General features: G+C 43.4%; 1 protein-coding gene across 1 annotated transcript in view; it reads right to left on the bottom strand.

The window, feature by feature from the left end:
• Nucleotides 1–15,050: 15,050 nt before the first annotated feature.
• The window catches only part of LOC126259244 (UNC93-like protein), a 246,046-nt gene continuing 236,466 nt past the window's right edge, over nt 15,051–24,630 (bottom strand). The window contains exon 7 of the mRNA XM_049955868.1: nt 15,051–17,368. Coding sequence (XP_049811825.1) covers nt 17,031–17,368 — 338 coding nt within the window. The 3' untranslated portion in view covers nt 15,051–17,030. The remainder of the gene's footprint in view (nt 17,369–24,630) is intronic.

Below are 24,630 nucleotides of genomic sequence, written 5' to 3' on the forward strand. Positions count from 1 at the left end.
AACTTGATCAACCTGTTCACTACTTCATTCAGAGTCGCGCTAAGTTTTGCACAAATGGTTGCCTGGCGAATTGTTCGTTGATAAGTTAGCAGCCCAGCATTCTTACCTTTGATTCTCAAAAAATGGTTCAAATGGCTCTGAGCTTTACTGTATGATTAAATGGTAATGGCGTCCTCTTGGGTAAAATATTCCGGAGGTAAAATGGTCCCCCATTCGGAGCTCCGGGCGGGGACTACTCAAGAGGATATCAGGAGAAAGAAAACTGGGGTTCTACGGGTCGAAGCGTGGAATGTCATATCCCTTAATCGGGAAGGTAGGTTAGAAAATTTAAAAAGGTAAATGGATAGGTTAAAGTTAGATATAGTGGGAATTAGTGAAGTTCGGTGGCAGGAGGAACAAGACTTTTGGTCAGGTGATTACAGATTTATAAATACAAAATCAAATAGGGGTAATGCAGGAGTAGGTTTAATAATGAATAAAAAAATAGGAGTGCGGGTAAGCTACTACAAACAGCATAGTGAACCCATTATTGTGGGCAAGATAGACACGAAGCCCAAACCTACTACGGTAGTACAAGTTTATATGCCAACTAGCTCTGCAGATGATGAAGAAATTGATGAAATGTATGACGAGATAAAAGAAATTATTCAGGTAGTGAAGGGAGACGAAAATTTAATAGTCATGGGTGACTGGAATTCGACAGTAGGAAAAGGAAGAGAAGGAAACGTAGTAGGTGAATATGGATTGGGGCTAAGAAATGTAAGAGGAAGCCGTGTGGTAGAATTTTGCTCATAGCATAACTTAACCATAGCTAACACTTGGTTCAAGAATCATAAAAGAAGGTTGTATACATGGAAGAACCCTGGAGATACTAAAAGGTATCAGATAGATTATATAATGGTAAGACAGAGATTTAGGAACCAGGTTTTAAATTGTAGGACATTTCCAGGTGCAGATGTGGATTCTGACCACACTCTATTGGTTATGAACTGCAGATTGAAACTGAAGAAACTGCAAAAAGGTGGGAATTTAAGGAGATGGGACCTGGATAAACTGAAAGAACCAGAGGTTGTAGAGAGTTTCAGGGAGAGCATAAGGGAACAATTGACAGGAATGGGGGAAAGAAATACAGTAGCGGAAGAATGGGTAGCTCTGAGGGATGAAGTAGTGAAGGCAGCAGACGATCAAGTAGGTAAAAAGACGAGGGCTAATAGAAATCCTTGGGTAACAGAAGAAATATTGAATTTAATTGATGAAAGGAGAAAATATAAAAATGCAGTAAATGAAGCAGGCAAAAAGGAATACAAACGTCTCAAAAATGAGATCGACAGGAAGTGCAAAATGGCTAAGCAGGGATGGCTAGAGGACAAATGTAAGGATGTAGAGGCTTATCTCACTAGGGGTAAGATAGATACTGCCTACAGGAAAATTAAAGAGACCTTTGGAGAGAAGAGAACCACTTGTATGAATATCAAGAGCTCAGATGGCAACCCAGTTCTAAGCAAAGAAGGGAAGGCAGAAAGGTGGAAGGAGTATATAGAGGGTCTATACAAGGGCGATGTACTTGAGGACAATATTATGGAAATGGAAGAGGATGTAGATGAAGATGAAATGGGAGATATGATACTGCGTGAAGAGTTTGACAGAGCACTGAAAGACCTGAGTCGAAACAAGGCCCCGGGAGTAGACAACATTCCATTAGAACTACTGATGGCCTTGGGAGAGCCAGTCATGACAAAACTCTACCATCTGGTGAGCAAGATGTATGAGACAGGCGAAATACCCACAGACTTCAAGAAGAATATAATAATTCCAATCCCAAAGAAAGCAGGTGTTGACAGATGTGAAAATTACCGAACTATCAGTTTAATAAGTCACAGCTGCAAAAAACTAACGCGAATTATTTACAGACGAATGGAAAAACTGGTAGAAGCCGACCTCGGCGAAGATCAGTTTGGATTCCGTAGAAATGTTGGAACACGTAAGGCAATACTGACCCTACGACTTATCTTAGAAGAAAGATTAAAGAAAGGCAAACCTACGTTTCTAGCATTTGAAGACTTAGAGAAAGCTTTTGACAATGTTGATTGGAATACTCTCTTTCAAATTCTGTAGGTGGCAGGGGTAAAATACAGGGAGCGAAAGGCTATTGACAATTTGTACAGAAATCAGATGGCAGTAATGAGAGTCGAGGGGCATGAAAGGGAAGCAGTGGTTGGGAAAGGAGTGAGACATTGTTGTAGCCTCTCCCCGATGCTATTCAATCTGTATATTGAGCAAACAGTAAAGGAAACAAAAGAAAAATTCGGAGTAGGTATTAAAATCCAGGGAGAAGAAATAAAAACTTTGAGGTTCGCGGATGACATTGTAATTCTGTCAGAGACAGCAAAGGACTTGGAAGAGCAGTTGAACGGAATGGACAGTGTCTTGAAAGGAGGGTATAAGATGAACATCAACAAAAGCAAAACGAGGATAATTGGAATGTAGTCGAATTAAGTTGGTTGATGCTGAGGAAATTAGATTAGGAAATGAGACACTTAAAGTAGTAAAGGAGTTTTGCTATTTGGGGAGCAAAATAACTGATGATGGTCGAAGTAGAGAGGATATAAAATGTAGACTGGCAATGGCAAGGAAAGCGTTTCTGAAGAAGAGAATAGAATGTGGTGCTACAGAAGAATGCTGAAGATTAGATGGGTAGATGACATAACTAATGATGAAGTATTGAATAGAATGGGGGAGAAGAGAAGTTTGTGGCACAAGTTGACTAGAAGAAGGGATCGGTTGGTAGGACATGTTCTGAGGCATCAAGGGATCACCAATTTAGTACTGGAGGGCAGAGTGGAGGGTATAAATTGTAGAGAGAGACCAAGAGATGAATACACTAAGCAGATTCAGAAGGATGTAGGCTGCAGCAGGTACTGGGAGATGAAGAAGCTTGCACAGGATAGAGTAGCATGGAGAGCTGCATCAAACCAGTCTCAGGACTGAAGACCATAACAACAACATGGCTCTGAGCACTATGGGACTTGACACCTGAGGTCATCAGTCCCCTAGACTTAGAACTATTTAAACCTAACTAGCCTAAGGACACCACACACATCCATGCCCGAGGCAGGATTCGAACCTGCGACCGTAGCAGCAGCGCGGTTCCGGACTGAAGCGCCTAGAACCGCTCGGCCGCAGCGGCCGGCCTTTGATTCTTTTAATAGTCCTTTTTCTTTGCCGATCATCGCCAGGGCCCCGTCAGTTGAAAGAGACACCATTTTATCATAAATAATGTTTGATTTTGTCGTGAAGTCATCAAAAGTCTTATAAATCTTCTCCGCGAATCTTACCTTAGAACGGCAATATTGCTAGCAGTTCTTCCCTAAATTCTTTACTGTCAATATCCAAACATTGCACGAAAATGGACATTTGTTCGTCATGATCAACGTTCTGTGATTCATTTAGTACGATGACGTAGCTTCGCGCACACTCTGCAAAAGTTCGAGCAAACTACTTTTATTGCCAGCAGACAAATTGTTGATCCTTCTTCTATTACTTCTTACCGACAATGGAATCCTTGAATCGCGGAAACAAATTACTTTTTCTCTTCAAAAGAGCCACGACACTTCCAACATTCACCTATTTACTACTTATAGGTCTGAAAATGGCTTCTGGTATTTAGCAAGCGCCCAAAACACAAGCATCGCTGTTTCTGCAGATTTTTCTTGCTCACTCGTAGAGCTAGTTAGCAAAGTTGTGCTTTTTTTGTAAGAAGCTAGATATGCCAGTAATTTCTCTTGATGAGCTACCCGGAGGAAAATTTGTATGGAACTGCTGATGAGTTGATTCATAGTGTCGCTTTAAATTGGCAATTTCAGCAAGAGCGACAGTTCTTTAGCATAGGAAGCGAACTGGAACGGTTCCAGGCCTATCAGGCAGCGTATTACGATATTGTTCAGTGTGCTCAGTCAAAAACTTCCTATTTTCACTATCAACTTTACGCTTTTTAGGATCATGTCGATGAAAAAGAAACATTATAAGCCTCGATAATAACCGAAGCGCTCCGTACGAGGTCGCAACAACTACAGATGAAGTGGCGGTAAAATTTGTGTACTTTATTTTGATTGTTTTTTTTTTTAAATAAAAATACCAGTAGCCGACACCCAACACTTGCCAACGCACCTCACAGGAGCTGCTTTCGTGTCAAAATGTATGCTGCCGCAGATCAAAGGAGCTGTACCGCAAAGGAGCCGCTTCGATGCCAAAGATCGCCTCCAATGAGTGAATTCGCCCGAAGTTTAATGAAGTAGCTTAAGCTATCATTCAAGTTAAGAGCACAGAAAATGGCGTTTAAATGAATAGATCTTCTCCGATTTAATACCGGTTTCGGAGGTTGCCAGAGTCTGAAGTCGATTTATAAAGTTTCCTTGTTCATTAAATAAAATCCTTGTGTTGCAATTCGTACGTGCAGAGCTTTTATGTGGATCGACATAATATGGTGCGCCGGCCGGCCAGCTTGCTCCCTTCCGCTCCCGCTCCTCAAAGCACTCACCTGCGCTGCTCAGTATAGCAGTTGTGTATTCAATCTGCCTATGACTAACCATTTAGAATTCTAATTTTCGGCAGTTAATTGTACACTACTAGAAAAAATTAAAAGGGTGGTGCTCAAACGAATTGTTATCTGCACAAATTACTATTTTAAATAATTTGAGTACGTAATTTATACTTTAAAAATATTTTTAGCGGGCCAGTTTTTGAGCTTCCGCTTTACGGACCTGAACCGTGGTCCGCCAGTTGCCGACCAGTGGTTTAGAGAGCAATTGCATCTGTTTCCCGCCTGCAGTCTTGTTTTTATCTCTGCTTCAGTTGATGTTACTTCAATAAAAATTGATCTGTGATATAGTTCACCGTCAGAGCTTGGGAGTTATGGACGTTTCTTCCTGTGATCATGTACACGGTATTTTCAGTACTAATTTGTAGCCCGAACCTAGATACCGCTAATTCCAAAATCTGAATACTTAGTTTCAATTCTTCTTGTGTATATGCTATTAGTACGCCAGATAGGTTATATTTTCAAAAATGTGGTCCGTTGTTGATCGTGCTGTTCTGAAACCTCTTTGGTACTCTCCTGTTATTTCTGTTGCAAAGGATTTGATTCGTTCTAGTAGGATATTTGAGAAGATCCTGCAGGATATGCTGGGCCCCTATAATTGTCACATACTAATTTACCTTCATTTTTGTATGCGGGACATATCACAGCTACCTCCCATTCCTGTGGTACTGTCTGTTTTTCCCAGATTAACTCTATCAGCTTGTGGATTTTGTAGCAGAGGAGCTCTGAGAAGTTCAGCGGGAATTCCGTCATCTCCTGGCCTCTTGTCCTTCTTAATGTTTTTTTATCTTCTCAATCTGTTACTGAGTCATTAGTCTCGAGTAATTCTATTGATTTTTAACTTTTTAGTAGGTGTCTGAAGTATTCCATCTATTTCTCCCAATTCTTTGATCTTCTAGTAGCACTCTTCCATTGGCACCTTTTCTGAAATTGTGTTGGAGGGTTGATCCTCCTTTAAACCTCTTTACTTTCCTTTACAGTTCCTTACATCTGTTTCAACGGAAGTCTTACCGAGCTTCCTCAATGACTTTTCTTGGATATCTTCTCTTTGCTTTCCTTAAATTGGCCTATGTTCGCGCTCGTATTTTTTCGAAATTTAGTTTTTCTTCTCTCTACATTTTACTTTGTACCCACAGTAATTTCGCCTGCTGTCTCATTCGGATATCTTCCTGACATTCATCACCAAACCATCCTCGTTTTCCCTTAATTCGCTTTGGAATCTCTTCTTTAGCTGTTTCTTTAATTGCATATGCAATTACCTTCGAATTCTGATCGATCTTGATATCTCCTTCCTCTCTGCAGTTACAAAATCAGAAGGGAGAAAGAGACTACAATAGAAGTAGCAGTGGATCTCATATAAGCAACTTATTTGTCGTTTACGGAACTGGGTGCGGGGAGCACTGATAGGAAGGTTCGTACAGCACATTGACTACCATGGGGAGAAGAATGCTGTGTTTGTGGGGGAGGGGAACATAAACTCCACATACATCACACAATGATGGTACCACATGCTTATTGTGTGCTTCGTACTATCAGCATTAAAGGGGAAATGTCATGTGGAATTGGTTACACTGAATTTTTTCGTGGAAATTCGTTATTGACGTGTCCTTAGGTTAGTTAGGTTTTTCGTATTTCTAAGTTCTACGGGACTGATGACCTCAGATGTTAAGTCGCATAGTGCTTAGAGCCATTTTTTTGTTGTTGGTATTTCTGAATAATTTAGCGTCCAAAGTATTTAACTGCTTTAAGCTACACATGGGAGTACGGTTCTTTAAAGTATAGCGGGTGAATGCGGGTTTACTGGTACAAACTAATCGCCATAAAAAGAAAGGAATTTAAAAGCGGAAGCGCCAAACAAAAATTCTTTTCATTTTCTCAAATCTCGTTAGTTCATTAAATAATAAATTTTATAGAATTAAATAATAAACCTCGAATGCTGCGTTATACGTATCCCGTTCGAAAATTCCTGTAAAGTGCTCTTTTAGCCACAAAATTTCCCCTAGCTAGGACTGCACCACATGTTCAGCCTAGAGGTCTGGAGATATGTGCAACAGAACATTCGATACCTACCGTATTGATCACTACTGTCCTACAGTTCTAATGCTGTTAGTGTCAGATCTGTAACGTCGCCAATGACTGCACGAAACACTAGTGGCTCGAAGTCTTCCGCCTTCTGTCGATTCAGTTTGGCAGTTAGTGAAACTGGTACACTAGCTGTTATAATTGTACACTAGCTGTTATAATTGTATGGTCAGTGCAAAACTGTCCCAGGCCGTTCTATCTCAGCAAAACCTGATATGTCTGAAATAAAAATAGAACCCTGGACCTCCACGTCAGCAGGCAGCAGTGCTGACCACTACAGCACATAGGCATATATCACCCCAGGTAGAATACAAAAAATGAGGCGTGCTCGACCTTACATCGATTCGTACAAATACTTACTCTAGCTCTAATGAGTATTGTATGTATTACCTGACTCACTTACACTGCAGAGTGATGAATCGTTTAATTTGGATAATCAGATCATTTGTCACGTATTTGCAGGTATGCACCAACTAATCTTTCCTCAAAATGCTCTGTAGTATCCTGGGAGATGACTCGAAGTGAACGGGTATAATAATGTCGATTTACAGTTAGATATATTTGTATTAGTTTCGTGTGTGTTCTGTAGTTTTAGACGTTAGAGAGCCCACCGCATTTTTTTTGTCTTTTCTGTGTTTCGGTACATGTTGTAAAAAAATTGTCACTGCAAGTAATTATGTTGACATTTTTCAATAGCTGTGCCAGGCTGTGTTCTCTATGGCAGAGAACTGTACTGCCTGTGAGGCATAGATTGATTTTCCAACGAGAGGACCCACCAGCGTGCGCTGCTTGAATGACACATGTCCAAGGAAATCATCCAATATGCTCACGAGACCCAAGTTCATCGTTTGGCACGTGGCTCAATATCTACTTTGAGTGACGGAACGTTAAGTGTCAACGCCTTTTAAATTTTCATCTGTCTTCCCAGTTATTACCCACTGTACTACTAAGAAGCATTTACACCGAAGTGACAAAAGTCATGGGATACCTCCTAATATCGTGTCGGATCTTCTTTTGCCCGGCGTAATGCAGCAACTCGACGTGGCATAGACTCAACAACTCGTTCGATGTCCCGTGCAGAAATATTGAGCCATGCTGCATCTATAGCCGTCCATAACTGAGAAAGTGTTGCCGGTGCACAATTTAGTGCACAAACTCACCTCTCCATTATGTTACATAAATGCCCGATGTGATTCGTGTCGGGCGATCTGGATGGCCAAATCATTCTCTCCAATTGTCAAAAATCTTCCTGAAACTAACAGCGCACAATTGTGGCCTGGTGACATGGCGCATATATATCTACATCTACATGATTGCTCCGCAATTCATAACTGAGTGCTTGGCAGAGGGATCATCGAGCCATCTTCAGGCTATTTTTCTATCGTTCCACTCTCGAACAGCGCGCGAAGAAAACTATCACTTAAATCTTTCTGTGCGAGCTCTGATTTCTCTTATTTTGTTATGATGATCATTCCTGTCTATGAAGGTGGGAGCCAACAAAATATTTTCTCACTCTGGGGAAAATGTTGGTAATTGAAACTTCATGAGGAGATACTGCGGTAGCGAAAACATCTTTGTTTTAATAACTGCCATTTCAATACACGTATCATAGCCGTAGCTCTCTCTCCCCTATTTGGCGATAGTACAAAACGAGATGACCTTCTTTGAACTTTTTCTGCGTCCTCCGTCAATCCTATCTGATGCGGATACCACACCGCACATCACTACTGCAGAAGAGAACGTACAAGCGTATTGTCGGCAGTCTCTTTACTACACCTGTTGCGAGTTGTGACAATAAATCGTAGTCATTGGTTTGCTTTACCCACAACATTAACTATGTGATCGTTCCAACTTAAGTTATCAATAACTGTAACTCCCAAGTATTTAGTTGAATTTACAGCTTTTAGATTTGTGTGATTTATCGTCTAACCGAAATTTAGCCGATTTCTCTTGGTACTCATGTTAATGAATTCACACTTTTCATTATTTAGAGCCAATTGTCGCTTTTCGCAGGATACATATATCTTGTCTAAATCTTCTTGCAAGTTCTGATCGTCTAGTAACTTTATAACATAGTAAGTGACAGCATCATTGTAATCCATAAAAATTTCATCGTTCACCATGAATGGCTGAAAATGGCCTGCAAGTAGCCGAACATAACCATTTCCAGCCAATGATCGGTTCAACTGGATGAGAGGACCCAGTCCATTCGATGTAAACCTAGCCCACACCAGTATGGAGCAACCACCAGCTTGTACAGTGCCTTGTTGACAACTTGGGTTTATAGTTTCGTGGGGTCTGTGCCACACTCGAACCCTACCATCAGCTCTCACCAACTGAAATCGGGACTTATCTGACCAGGTCACGGTTTTCCAGTAGTCTAGGGTCCAACCGATATGGTCAAGAGCCCAGGAGAGGCGCTGCAGGCGATGTCGTCGGCCGTCTAAAGCCACAGCCCATTAATGACAAGTATCGCCGCACTCTCGTAACGGATAGGTTTGTCCTGTGTCCCACATTGATTTCTGCGGTTATTTCACGAAGTGTTGCTTGTCTGTTAGCACTGACAACTGTAAGCAAACGCCACCGCTCTCGGTCGTTAAGTGAAACCGTCGGTGAGAAGTAACCACTGAAATTTGGTGTAGGATCTTTTCACATGAGTAACCTGAGTATAAACGACAGTTCCTCCTATGCACTGCCCTTCTAGATCTTGTGTACGCGATACTACCGCCGTCTGTTTATGTGCATATCGCTATCCCTTGGTTTTTGTTACCTCAGTGTAATGTGTACATAAGATTAATATTTAAGAAGCAAGTCGTTCAGAAATTCACTTTAAATCTACCTTCATATTATGGAAATTATTTTTTTTTACGTATTTGGTGTTTTCAATGTTATCCTTCGTTACTTATTATTTCGAGTTGTGTTTCTAATGGATAATTTACTTGATATGAGCTGCTGTTTATTCTACTTGGACGGTAATGGTCGTGCCTTCGTCCGAGAACATTTCTATCATCATTATCATCATCATCATATCGTCATCATCATCATCATCATCATCATCATCATCATCATCATCATCATCGCCGTCGTGAATAGCAATAAGGAGAAGGTAGAAGTACTGTGTGTGTGTGAAGTCATTGCTAATAAAGGAAATGAATCTACTAAATTTCTGTTGAGTGGAATGTTATCTGTGTTGTCGCTGCATGTCTTCCTATTAAACAAATTGTTCTCTTAAAAGAAACGTTATAACCTATTTGGAATAAGTTTTCTTCTATTTCTAATCGTGTTTGCGTATCTTTGTCCGCATGGTGTCCGTTCTCTTGACATGATCTATTCTTCGTCTGTCCGTGATTCTCCACTGGTAGGCTGGACTTTATCTTCAGATACTTACCAATTCTTGACTTTCTGATTAAAAATTATTTTATCTTTTTCGTATTATTTTCTAATATTCCTCTTAATCTTTAATCTTCAATAACTTTTCAGCACTAGATTTTCCTTTGAGCTCCCAGTTTTGTCTAAGGCGCAATTTTTTTCTCTCCCTGCTGTCAGTTGTGTTACTACGTGGCTGAACAATGTCATTTGCCCTAATGATAACAATTATCTTTCTTATCTTGTTACGTACCTCATCATTATTCCTGAGCTTCTTGCTTTATGAATTCTGAGAAGACCCTCTAAATCTTTTGCGAGAGTTTCTCCAGTCTCTCCCTAAGTGTTCAAAGTTTTCGATTGCTTGATTCCTTCTTAACTCAATCTGAATGCCCTCAATGTTGACGTGTATTTTGTTTTCAATTGAAACTTTTGAGACACATTTTAACTGTTTGTTAGTTCCAGTTTCCCGTTCATTTGCTTTAAATGGAGTTGCAACAAATATCTGTAAGTGCTAGGTAGTCTGTCTCCAATTTAATTTTGAATACTCTTAAATAGAGAAATAGAGTCAGTTTTGACTACTTTACCTTTGACGAATTTTATACACTCCTGGAAATTGAAATAAGAACACCGTGAATTCATTGTCCCAGGAAGGGGAAACTTTATTGACACATTCCTGGGGTCAGATACATCACATGATCACACTGACAGAACCACAGGCACATAGACACAGGCAACAGAGCATGCACAATGTCGGCACTAGTACAGTGTATATCCACCTTTCGCAGCAATGCAGGCTGCTATTCTCCCATGGAGACGATCGTAGAGATGCTGGATGTAGTCCTGTGGAACGGCTTGCCATGCCATTTCCACCTGGCGCCTCAGTTGGACCAGCGTTCGTGCTGGACGTGCAGACCGCGTGAGACGACGCTTCATCCAGTCCCAAACATGCTCAATGGGGGACAGATCCGGAGATCTTGCTGGCCAGGGTAGTTGACTTACACCTTCTAGAGCACGTTGGGTGGCACGGGATACATGCGGACGTGCATTGTCCTGTTGGAACAGCAAGTTCCCTTGCCGGTCTAGGAATGGTAGAACGATGGGTTCGATGACGGTTTGGATGTACCGTGCACTATCCAGTGTCCCCTCGACGATCACCAGTGGTGTACGGCCAGTGTAGGAGATCGCTCCCCACACCATGATGCCGGGTGTTGGCCCTGTGTGCCTCGGTCGTATGCAGTCCTGATTGTGGCGCTCACCTGCACGGCGCCAAACACGCATACGACCATGATTGGCACCAAGGCAGAAGCGATTCTCATCGCTGAAGACGACACGTCTCCATTTGTCCCTCCATTCACGCCTGTCGCGACACCACTGGAGGCGGGCTGCACGATGTTGGGGCGTGAGCGGAAGACGGCCTAACGGTGTGCGGGACCGTAGCCCAGCTTCATGGAGACGGTTGCGAATGGTCCTCGCCGATACCCCAGGAGCAACAGTGTCCCTAATTTACTGGGAAGTGGCGGTGCGGTCCCCTACGGCACTGCGTAGGATCCTACGGTCTTGGCGTGCATCCGTGCGTCGCTGCGGTCCGGTCCCAGGTCGACGGGCACGTGCACCTTCCGCCGACCACTGGCGACAACATCGATGTACTGTGGAGACCTCACGCCCCACGTGTTGAGCAATTCGGCGGTACGTCCACCCGGCCTCCCGCATGCCCACTATACGCCCTCGCTCAAAGTCCGTCAACTGCACATACGGTTCACGTCCACGCTGTCGCGGCATGCTACCAGTGTTAAAGACTGCGATGGAGCTCCGTATGCCACGGCAAACTGGCTGACACTGACGGCGGCGGTGCACAAATGCTGCGCAGCTAGCGCCATTCGACGGCCAACACCGCGGTTCCTGGTGTGTCCGCCGTGCCGTGCGTGTGATCATTGCTTGTACAGCCCTCTCGCAGTGTCCGGAGCAAGTATGGTGCGTCTGACACACCGGTGTCAATGTGTTCTTTTTTCCATTTCCAGGAGTGTATGTTGTCTGCTGCTGCTCTGTTACCACAGTTGAAGTACACAGGTTACAACCTATCCAGTAGTCTGTCTGCGACTTTAATGTCGAAGAAATCAGAGATTCTTCTAGAAATTGAACCTTTTATATGGTGTTAACCAGGTTACTCTTCCAGATGCTTGTAATCTTATTGACTAGCCCGAGTTCTTTTACGATATGTATCAAGGATCAGCTACCTACCAGATCACAGGCTTTGTTGAAGTTGACGACAATTACAACAAGCTCTTTCTTTGTTAGGTTTTCAGATTGATGGTTTGCTCAGCATTTGATTGCTGTGGACAAATTATTAAGAATAAATTTTTATTTAAGATGAATGGTGCCAAAAATGGCTGAACCGTTAAGCAGTTCAATCGTTGATTATTTCTGATAGGCATAATCGAAATTTATGTATTTTGTAACTGTGAAGTAATTTTACCAACAAGAGCTGACAAGAATGAGAAACAAAGTAATGATGGAACGCAAATCTTGTTTAGCTGAGTTTGCCCGCCAAGTGTCTGCTGCCTACTATTCACTGTTTTGGTGTTTCTGTTGTCTTCTCCTCCTGTTCATTAATTGAGACTGTGTAATACATTTCAGGCAAAAGTTATTTCGAAGTATTCTATAAATTTCTATCTCCTGAGCACTCAATAGTGTTCCATAACATTGTGACTGAAATATTTTGAGGTTACAGGAAAGAAGTATAATATTTTTCCAAGGTAAATAGTCATTGTAAGGACTTTACTTGCTGAAAAGACTCACATACATCAAGCAATAGCCCGTAAATTAAGTATTTGACACTCATCAATAAACAAAATTAAAAATCTGAAAATGGTGGTCAAATGCTCAGGGGCTTTCAGACAAATGTTGACGGAGAAGAATTTTTACTCCTAGAACACTGAGAAAACTCAAGAATCTGGTACTTAGTAAATCAAAAACGTACAAGTATTTACATGTGGAAGGCAATGTGGGAGATGGGGTCAATATATCTCCCAGATCTATACGACGGGAGTTGTTCAGCCTCGATTTGAAAGCAAAGTACCGCGAAAGACGGCTAACGTTATACCTCCTATGACTTCCAGGCGACTACAATGGTCCAGCAGATTTGAAAATTAGTCAACTGTTGGAAGAGGTTGTATAGTATTTTAGGATTGTGAATCATTTTGTAAGCTAAAACCTGCTAATTTACCTGTAAGATTTCCCACATCAAAGTCACTGCTAGTGCAACATTGTTAATTGCCATTATTAGTGAGTGCTTTCTTTCTGTCATCAAATGTGTTGCAGCAATGAAACTATCTTCTCACTGGGAAAAGGGACCAACCAATACGTAAGACAATTGGAGGGAAGAACGTTAGTGGTCGACTGAATACAATGAAAAAACACAGGGCGGTTGTGCTGCAGATAGGTTATGGTGAGATGTACATTGTTGGAAGAGCAATGAAATAAGCCTAGTACTTAAAAGTACCGAAAACAAAGTTAATGCTGCAAATGCACCACTGGTGTGGGGGACATGACTGAATTTATTATCCAGGACCGTACACTTTCCCCATAGGTAAATAAAGTTTCGCATTTTATTTTTAACCAGAAGAGCATATAGATTCTTGTTTGGCTTGGAAGTAGCTCAGAAATTAATCCCGTTGATAATACGTGAAATACTTTAAAGAAAAAGTTGAGAAATACCAAAATAACAATAGGGAATGAGATCATTTCAGAGGTCCATCGAAACTGGTTTTAGGACGCTGACATAGGAAATACACAGCAAACTTTAATAAATGAAATGCCAAGGCAAATCAAACCCTCGTGCAGTCTAAAGGATGGTATACAGAGTAATGAAACACAAACCTTAATCATTTCTTTAAGTAACTTACAATTACGTCATTAAATGATGAAAATCTTACTTTATTCTAATAATACAGCCACCTCTGTATTTTGATAATCTCCCATCTGCGGATCGAGTAGCATTTCAGCTCTGTGTAGGCAGTTTTTGTAAGAATCTTGTGCATTATGAACTACTCTGAAATAAGTATGTAGTTTCGACGTAATTTTTAGATCCTTTCTCTTGTAGGGGATGTATGACATAATATGCATATCCAGTAGGGCTACATATCTTACCTGCTGTTTTTGTTATCTACGTATGGCAGTGATATGGTCTCATCCCGTGGGCGAATGAAAATGATGATGGCGGCGGCCTGAAGTATATTTTATCTCGATAAACACTGTTCGCTTCAAAATTTTTAATGTTGGAAGTGTGTTTGTTTCCAAGAAAATATGGTGTTTTATCACGAATGTCTGTGTCACTGACTCACTTTAATCACGAACAAGGCTTCAACTACATATTGCTGTTTATAACCTTTTTATCTGACATAAGTTTGGTAGAAAATCTGAAACACTATCATTTCATTCAGTATACAGAGATCACTGTAGTACTTGAGTCATGCGTTTCACACCTCGTGTCTATATCTGTCCACTTCAGAGGTATGTTCTGTTTAACTGGACCGAAATTAGACTTTTTTTTGGTAGAAATGCAGTTCACAATCTACGTAGACGTTAAGCGTAGCGTAATTCCCACTTCTTTTTTTTTTTTTTTTTGCGAGTATCGGCGAGAAATAAGTGAATGCAACTAAGTGAATAGAGAATCGCGTTATATACGAACATAGATTAATTACCTGCGTTAGTTATATAATTTAAATAATATTAAATGTCTCAGTTATTAACCTAACTAAATCGTAACATGTTTAATTGGAATGTAAGTCAGTAAACGAAGCAGTGGCTAGGTTCAAGGATGTTCGAATCGGATAATAATTAAGTTGAGAGATTATCACTCAACCGCACTTGGTTGCCTAAGGTCTAGCAGTAGACTGTGAACTGCATAGTAGCTGAGTTTTGCGATACTGGAAGAGGTATCCACTTAATTTTTTGACCATGCACAAGGAAGCAGGTGTGAAGGTAGAGGGATAAAAAAGAAAAGACATAACTTTCAAAAAAACATATATTTTTAAAATTTGAGTGGAACTATTTCAGCTAATAGTATTAGCATGGTAATAATAATAGTAATAAAGCACCAATCAGGTGGTCGCCCAGTCGGAAGGCAGTTCGGTGCCCGGCTGAGAATCACACGCTTAGCAGCCACCGAAATGCCTCGCAATAGGGCGGACAACTAATCTCGACAAACAGCCTCACACTGCTGCCAACAATACAGTAAATACTTTGCATATCCTCATGTAGTAAACAGAAACATAGTTTCTTTTGAAGTACATAACAAATGTGGAAGGCTCTTTATTCCTCATAAAAACAGCGTGATATGATAAAATAAGTATTAAGTACAGCAATCGCTACGTCCGTTGCTAGACTGCAAAGAGGACCATGAATACATTGAAGTTTTTCTTCTGTCTCGACCACATTTTCCCCACTTGCTTGCCTTAGCCACCATTCACTGCATTTCCTCTGGCGGTCTGCTGCTGAGTAAATCGCGGATTTCCTTACGTTTCCGTACTGAGAACTTGTTTCTGATCGGCAGCGTACTGTTATTGAATTCTGTTTTGCCAACAGCGCAATCGTCATTTAACTCTGAGGCTTTTAGACTGGAGAGACATTATTCTGTGTAAGTAAGAAAATGTACTAATTAGAATTTGTACTTTCAGAAATGAAACACTCCTTCGTGCGAGTCAGACACACCAGCGATCGTCACTCCACCGCAGCTGCACGTAGAGCAAACAACCCAGATAACCGATTCGTATCTACCCGCCGACGCCCCGTCCCGGGGAGCGCTTTCGTTGTAGTGGCAGGAACAATGCCACGAATGGCCGCTCGGGACCAGCCACGGCGCACAGGAGCGAGGTGAGTGCTGTACTGTCCGCCCTTCTGCCGCTGTGGGAACGCTTCCCACGTCTTCCTTACTGACGGCAGAACAATCTTTATTGTGGGTCCGACGTGCGCCTGGGAATGCAGGCTCGAGGGACTAGCCTCGTTCCCGCAGTGTCCTTCGCTGCAATCCTGAAGGCTGTTGTGTAACCCTGGGACGATCCGGGACATCATTCGACCCCGTAGCAGCCTATCTTTTGCGCAGTTGCGTAATGTTCAACAACAGGCGCACACGACGCAAAAACAGTGACGGACATTATCAACGGATGCACACACACACACACACACACACACACACACACTTCACTCTTCTGTGACTAGTCCAAGCATTCTAATGGAGAAAGAAGAATAGTACACATTTTTCTTACTTCCCTTCACCGCTTCCAAATACTGCTGCTGTTACCCCATTGCCTAGCAAATGATTAAGCCGTTTTTAATGAGCTTCAATCTGATTCTGAAGCAGCGTCGCCACTGTAAAACTACATCCGTGTTTCTTTTGTGCATAATAAATACGCGAAAAGTACGAGAACTAAACAAAAAAGGTCCTGCTTAAAGTATATCTATAATGGTGCAGGCATTTGTTTGCGTAATAAATATTTTATAATGTTTGTTTTAACGCATAATCAGCACATCAACAGCCAACACTCTTACACAACCTCTCCTTTGTCTGGAGTAACAACACTTTGTAGGAAAATAGGGAAATGACGTTCACGAAAGGACTTCCAAAGTATTTCCTGAACCGCATTTTCTCTTTCCGGCGTACAGTTTTGGCGAGGCAGAGCGCCTCTGGACTGTAGCGGAAAACCACACAACGAGACTGCACCGCCGCTCTAAAGTCTCTCGCCCCGCGCAGGCAGCTGCCGTGCACGTTTGGGGGGCCACCTGTGCGGTCCCAGTATCACAAAGGGCGGGTGCCACAGCGTCTCAACTTCAGAAGTGTCCCGTACACAAGCACCGCGACTGGAGGTTCTCGGTCCGGCCGGCTGCCGAGCGCGGATGCTGCGCGCGCACGCCGGTCCGTGACGTCAGCGTCGCCCCGGACAGTGGCGGTGAGCCGGCGGGCAGCGGCCGGACGGCGCAGAGGGGCGGACTACAGGTGCGTCACGATGATGTCGTCGTCGAGGTCGTCTTTCTCGTCGTCCGTCTCCTCGACCAGGTTGTTGCGGGCCAGCTCGGCGGCAGCGGCGGCAGCCGCCTTGGGGTCCTCGGCCAGCATCTTCTGGCGCTTCACCTTCCGCTTGTGCAGAATCTCGACGACGACGTAGCCGGCGACGCCGACCAGCAGCACGGCCAGCATCACGTACAGCTTCATGCGCGCGCACAGCTGCGTGCTGTAGGCGTACGCCACGACGAAGCCGGCAGACTCCCACAGCCGGTAGTTGCTGAACGCCGCCTCCTTGTTGCGTCGGAACAGCGTTCCGTAGATACCTGCAACAACACGCTCTTGTCACTCCCAGTGTCCACGATTCACCAGTCGCAATAGCGGCAGTAATACATACACTGTGGTGACAAAAGTCATGAGACAGCGAAATGCATATATACAGATGGAGGTAATGCGGCGTATACAAGTATAAAAGGGCAGTGCGTTGACGGAGCTGTCATTTGTACTCAGCTGGTTCATATGAAAAGGTTTCCGACGCAATTGTGGTTGGGTGACGGGAATTAAAAGACGGAATGGCTTGTTGCAGCTAGACGTATGGAACATTTCATTTCGGAAATGGTTAGGAAATTCAATATTCCGAGATCAACAGTGCCAAGAGTGCGCCGAGAATACCAGATTTCAGACATTACCTCTCACCACGGAGAACGGACAACGCAGTGGCCGACGGCCTTCACTTAACGACCGAGAGCAGCGGCGTATAGTGCAAATGGCTCAAATGGCTCTAAGCACTATGGGACTTAACATATGAGGTCATCAGTCCCCTAGAGTGGCCGAGCGGTTCTAGGCGCTTCAGTCTGGAACCACGCGACCGCTACGGTCGCAGGTTCGAATCCTGCCTGGGGCCTGGATGTGTGTGATGTCCTTAGGTTAGTTAGGTTTAAGTAGTTCTAAGTTCTAGGGGACTGATGACCTCAGATGTTAAGTCCCATAGTGCTCAGAGCCATTTGAACCATTTTTTAGTCCCCTAGACTTAGAACAAACCTAACTAACCTAAGGACATCACACACATCCATGCCCAAGGCAAGATCGAACTACGACCGCAGCAGCAGCGCGGATCCGGACTGAAGCGCCTAGAACCGTTCGGCCACAGCGGCCGGCGGCGTTTAGTACAGTTTTCAGTGCTAACAGACAAGCAGCACTGGCCGAAATAACCGCAGAAGTAAATGTGGGACGTACGACGAACGTATCCGTTAGGGAAGCGCGGCAAAATTTGGCATTAATGGGCTACGGCAGCAGACGACCGACACAGTGCCTTTGCCAACAGCACGACATTACCTGCAGCGCCTCTCCTGGGCTCGTGACCAGTCGGTTGGCCACAGACGACTGGGAAACCGTTACCTGATCAGATGAGTCCCGATTTCAGTTGTTGAGAGCTGGTGGCAGGGTTCGAGTGTGCCACTGATCCCACGAAGCCATGGACCCAAGATGTCAGCAAGGCACTGTACAAGCTGGCTTGGCTCTATAATGGTGTGGCTGTGTTTACATGGAATGGACTGGTTTCTCTGGCTATGTTCGGCTATTTGTAGACCGTTTGCAGACTTCATGTCTCCAAACAACGATGGAATTTTTATGCATGACACTGTGTCGTGTCACCAGATAACAGTTGTTCACGATAGGATTGAAGAAGATCCTGGACAGTTCGAGAGAATGATTTGGTCACCCAGATCGCCCGACATGAATGCCATCGAACATTTATGGAACGTAATCGAAAGGTCAGTACCTGCACAGAATCCTCCACCGGCAACTCTTTCGTAGTAATTGACACCTATGGGGGCAGAACGGCACAATATTTCTGCAGGGGACTTCCAACGACTTGTCGAGTCAATGTCACTAGTTCCTGCGCTACTCCGTGCAGAAGGAGGTACGACACGATGTAGGGAGTATCTCACGACTTTTGTCCCGTCATTGTATGTGGGGTACGCAGCTGGTAATATTAACCACAGCCTATAGTACAATTGTCCACCAACGAAATATTTTACCAGCAATCAATCTTTGATTGAGAGTAGCGCAGATATTCACAAGAGTTCAGCCGCTTCTGTGCCAAAGTGAATTTCATTAAAGAGTAACGCAGATAATTTTTCCTTCTCCAGCTACATCTATATGCCTACTGTGCGATTCACAATCAAGTGCCTGGCAGAGGATTCATCGAACCACATTCAAGCTATTTCTCTGCCGTTCCAGTCTCGAACAGGACACGTGGAAAAGGTACACAGAAAGATCGAAGGGTTCGTTTCTCCTGTGTGCTGCTGGAGGGTGGAACGGTAGAGAAATAGCTTTAAGGTGGTTCGATGAACCCTTTGCCAGCAGCTTGATTGTGAACTGCAGAGTAATTACACTACTGGCCATTAAAATTGCTACACCAAGAAGAAATGCAGATGATAAACGGGTATTCATTGGACAAATATATCATACTACAGCTAGCATGTGATTACATTTTCACGCAATTTGGGTGCATAGATCCCGAGAAATCAGTACCCAGAACAACCACCTCTCGCCGTAATAACGGCCTTGATACGCCTGGGCATTGAGTCAAACAGAGCTTGGATGGCGTGTACAGGTACAGCTGCCCATGCAGCTTCAACACGATACCACAGCTCATTAAGAGTAGTGACTGGCGTATTGTGACGAGCCAGTTGCTCGGCCACCATTGACCAGACGTTTTGAATTGGTGAGAGATCTGGAGAATGTGCTGGCAAGGGCACCAGTCGAACATTTTCTGTATCCATAAAGGCCCGTATAAGACCTGCAACATGCTGTCGTGCATTACCCTGCTGAAATGTAGGGTTTCGCAGGGATCGAATGAAGGGTACAGCCACGGGTCGTGACACATCTGAAATGTAACGTCCACCTGTTCAAAGTGCCGCCAATGCGAACAAGAGGTGACCGAGTCGTGTAACCAATGGCACCCCGTACCATCACGCCGGGTGATACGCCAGTATGGCGATGACGAAAACATGCTTCCAATATGCGTTCACCGCGATGTCGCCAAACACGGATGCGACCATCATGATGCTGTAAACAGAACCTGGATTCATCCGAAAAAATGACGTTTTGCCATTCGTGCACCCAGGTTCGTCGTTGAGTACACCATCGCACGGGCTCCTGTCTGTGATGCAGCCATGGTCTCCGGGCTGATAGTCCATACTGTTGCAAATGTCGTCGAACTGTTCTTGCAGATGGTTGTTGTCTTGCAAACGTCCCCATCTGTTGACTCAGGGATCGAGACGTGGCTGCATGATCCGTTACAGCCATGCGGATAAGATGCCTGTCATCTCGACTGCTAGTCATATGAGGCCGTTGGGATCCAGCACGGCGTTCCGTTTCACCCTCCTGAACCCACCGATTCCATATTCTGCTTATAGTCATTGGATCTCGACCAACGCGAGCAGCAATGTCGCGATACGATAAACTGCAATCGCGATATGCTGCAATCCGACCTTTATCAAAGTCGGAAACGTGATGGTACGCATTTCTCCTCCTCACACGCGGCATCACAACAACGTTTCACCAGGCAACGCCGGTGAACTGCTGTTTGTGTATGAGAAACGGGTTGGAAACTTTCCTCATGTCAGCACGTTGTAGGTGTCTCCAGCGGCGCCAACCTTGTGTGAATGCTCTGAAAAGCTAATCATTTGCATATCGCAGCATCTTCTTCCTGTCGGTTAAATCTCGCGTCTGTAGCACGTCATCTTCGTGGTGTAGCAATTTTAATGGCCAGTAGTGTATGTAGATGTAGAGGAAAAATTATCTACTTTACTCTTTAATGAATCTTACTTTGGCGCGGATGTGGGTGAAATATACAGATATAAAACTTTTCGAGAACCTACCCATGGAGAGATAGCAGAACTGTTGTCTAATCAAGATTAAAAATGTTTCTTGTTAACGGCTCCTTCTGTTCCTCTACGGAATATCTTAATAGAAATAATTAGTTTTTCTTATGGACAAAGCTGTAAATTCCCAACATGTAGCCATACAAATGTGTTTTTTCATGTTGTTTTTAGATACACTATTTTATAATCCAAAGTACCCGGACACCGCTGTGTAATGCAGAATTGACCGCTAGCTGTCAAGAGAGGCGGAACAGCCAGTATAAAAGAAAGCGGAGAATTCTGTTGTTAGTACAGAAGCAGTAACAGCAGAATGGATCGGTCAGGCGAGGACTACTCATTGGATTTCACCTGGCTAATAAATCCTTCGGGGAAATTCCAGTTCTTCAAATCGACTGTTGGTGATGTGTATGAGAAGTGCAAGCGCGAAGGAACAACCCACAGTTAATCCATGACCCGTCAGACGGACATGGACCGTCGAGCATTTCGAAAGATGCTTGCAAAAAGTCGTATGAAAGCAGCAGAAGGAATGACTCGAGAGTTCCAAAGTGTTGCCAGACCATCTAGCAGAATTACTATTCGTGGATAGTTAAAAATAATGGGGTACAATCGTGGAGCAGCTCCGCGTAAGCCACACATCTCTGTAGTTAATGTTAAGCGACGCTCGGTGTTATTAAAGAGCTACGCCACAGGGCGGTAGATGGCTGGAAACGTGCGTTTTGGAGCGATGAGTCGCGCTATACGCTGTGTTAATCCAATGGAAGGGCGAATGTTCTACAGAAACGAATGTGACGTGATTTGTGCCCCAAGGAACGTAATACACATGAACAAGTTATCAGATAGGATCAGGACCACTTTTAGATTGTTCTTTGGTGCTGCTATTGCGTAGGGTAAGAATCGCTGTCGGAAAAGCGTAAGATTTGGGCAAAGTTTTCATTTGTTGTATTGAGTGGCAACTCTCTTTAAATGTAGGTGAATGTACAAAGAGAAAGAAAACGCTAACATCTGATTACAAAATTAGTGTTGAACATCTTGAGCACGTCAAGCCGTATATGTTTTTAGGCGTAATAACAAGAAGTAATATGAAATACGACGATCACGTAAAATCAGCTCTAGGGAAGGCGAATGGAGGCGACATGTTTATTGGGAAGAGTGTGGGAGAATGCGATGTATTTGTAAAGGATATCGCGTACAAGACACTAGTGCCATCAATTTTAGAGTACTCTTTCAGTGTTCGGAGTCTTTATCAATCAGGCATGACAACAGATAACGAACGAATTCGAGAGACGCGCTGCTCGGATCGTTACAGGTCGATGTAGTGGAAATGTATGGAGATGTTCAGAGAACTTAAATGAGATCTTCGGAAGATAAAAAGGCGTACTTCTCTTGAAACCTTGATGGCTATTTTTAGAGAACCATATGCACATGTGACTGTGAGACGGATGCACTTTCATCATAGTGTATCTCGCGCAGATTAGGGAACATACGGATACACACAAAGTGATTTTCCCTCGTTGTATACGCGAAAGGATTAGGAAAGAAAATCGATAATATTGCTACGATGTACTCGTTACCATGGACTTTACAGTGGCTTGCTGCGTATGTACGTAGATGCAGAAGACCTAAAAGATTTCACTGTACGCTGCAATCTTCTGGTGCTTACGATTTGTATGAGAACGAATCCAAAGTTGTTATATCGAGCTAATTCCCAGTAATACCTAATGAAGTGAACAAAGGCGACAGCTATTATCCAGATAATCTGTTTGAAACTTAATACTTTGACAGCATGATGCACGAGAGTAAAGATAAAGCTACGTGAAACTAATCGCGCCAAAAGTAGATACTTATGATAAATCGATGACGTAACTTCTGTTTTTTCCCAAATATAGAACCATCTGAGTGGACTCCGGCTAGTAGAGCTCCGTATATTGCTGCAGCTAGTGAAGCGAAATGGTACTGGAGTTCCATTATTCATACTTGCATACATTAAAGCTAGTCAGTCTAACATTGCAGAAAATGTTGTATTGTTTTACAGACCAAATTGTTTCTTAAAAAACTATTTTTACCGAAAAATATCTAATAACGGACGGACAGATACATACATTCATGTTGTTGTGGTCTTCAGTCCACAGACTGGTTTGATGCAGCTCTCCATGCTACTCTATCCTGTGCAAGCTTCTTCATCTCCCAGTACCTACTGCAACCTACATCCTTCTGAATCTGTTTAGTGTATTCATCTCTTGGTCTCCCTCTACGATTTTTACCCTTCACGCTGCCCTCCAGTACTGAATTGGTGATTCCTTGATGCCTCAGAATATGCCATACCAACCGATCCCTTCTTCTACTCAAGTTCTGCCACAAATTTCTCTTCTCTCCAATTCTATTCAATACCTCCTCATTAGTTATGTGATCTACCCAGCTAATCTTCAGCATTCTTCTGTAGCACCACATTTCGAAAGCTTCTATTCTCTTCTTGTCTAAACTATTTATCGTCCACGTTTCACTTCCATACATGGCTGCACTCCGTATAGATACTTTCAGAAACAACTTCCTGACACTTAAATCTATACTCGATGTTAGCAAATTTTTCTTCTTCGGAAACACTTTCTTTGCCATTGTCAGTCTACATTTTATATTCTCTCTACTTCGACCATTATCAGTTATTTCGCTCCCCAAATAGCAAAACTCATTTACTACTTTAAGCGTCTCATTTCCTAATCTAATTCCCGCAGCATCACCCGATTTAATTCGACTACATTCCATTATCCTCGTTTTGCTTTTGTTGATGTTCATCTTATATCCTATATCCTCCTTTCAAGACACTGTCCATTCCGTTCAACTGCTCTTCCAAGTCCTTTGCTGTCTCTGACAGAATTACAATGTCATCGGCGAACCTCAAAGTTTTTATTTCTTCTCCGTGGATTTTAATTCCTGCTCCGAAATTTTCTTTTGTTTTCTTTACTGCTTGATCAATATACAGATTGAATAAAATCGGGGATAGGCTACAACCCTGTCTCACTCCCTTCCCAACCACTGCTCCCCTTTCATGCCCCTCGGCTCTTATAACTGCCATCTGGTTTCTGTACAAATTGTAAATAACCTTTCGCTCCCTGTATTTTACCCTGCCACATTCATACATACACTGATGAGCCAAAACATTATGACCACCTGGTTAATAGCTTGTTTGTCCGTCTTGGGAACGAATGCACAACTGATTCTGCGTATCAGGGATCCGACAGTTTGGTGGTACGTTTGAGGAGGTTTGTACAGTAGACATCTGCACACAGGTCGTGTAATTCGCGTAAATTATGGGCCACTGATTTGCGTACACGGTGATGGAGCCCGGCAGCGACCCAGATGGATGCCATAGGATTTACGTCAGGCGAATCTGATCGCCGAGACATCAACAAGAGTTCACTATAATGCTCCCCAATCCACTGTAGCACGGTTCTGGCTCCGAGATATGGACAATTACGCTGCTGAAAGATGAAACCAAATATTCAAATGTGCGTGAATTCCTAAGGGACCAAACTGCTGACGTCATCGGTCCTTAGACTTACACACTAGTTACTCTAATTTAAACTAACTTACGCTAAGAACAACAGACACACCCGTGCCCGAGGAAGGACTCGAACATCCGGCGGGAGGGGCTGCGCAAGCCGTGACACGACGCCTCTAACCGCGCGGCCACTCCGCGCGGG

This window comes from Schistocerca nitens, chromosome 5 (assembly GCF_023898315.1).
Source record: "Schistocerca nitens isolate TAMUIC-IGC-003100 chromosome 5, iqSchNite1.1, whole genome shotgun sequence".
Taxonomy (NCBI): domain Eukaryota; kingdom Metazoa; phylum Arthropoda; class Insecta; order Orthoptera; family Acrididae; genus Schistocerca; species Schistocerca nitens.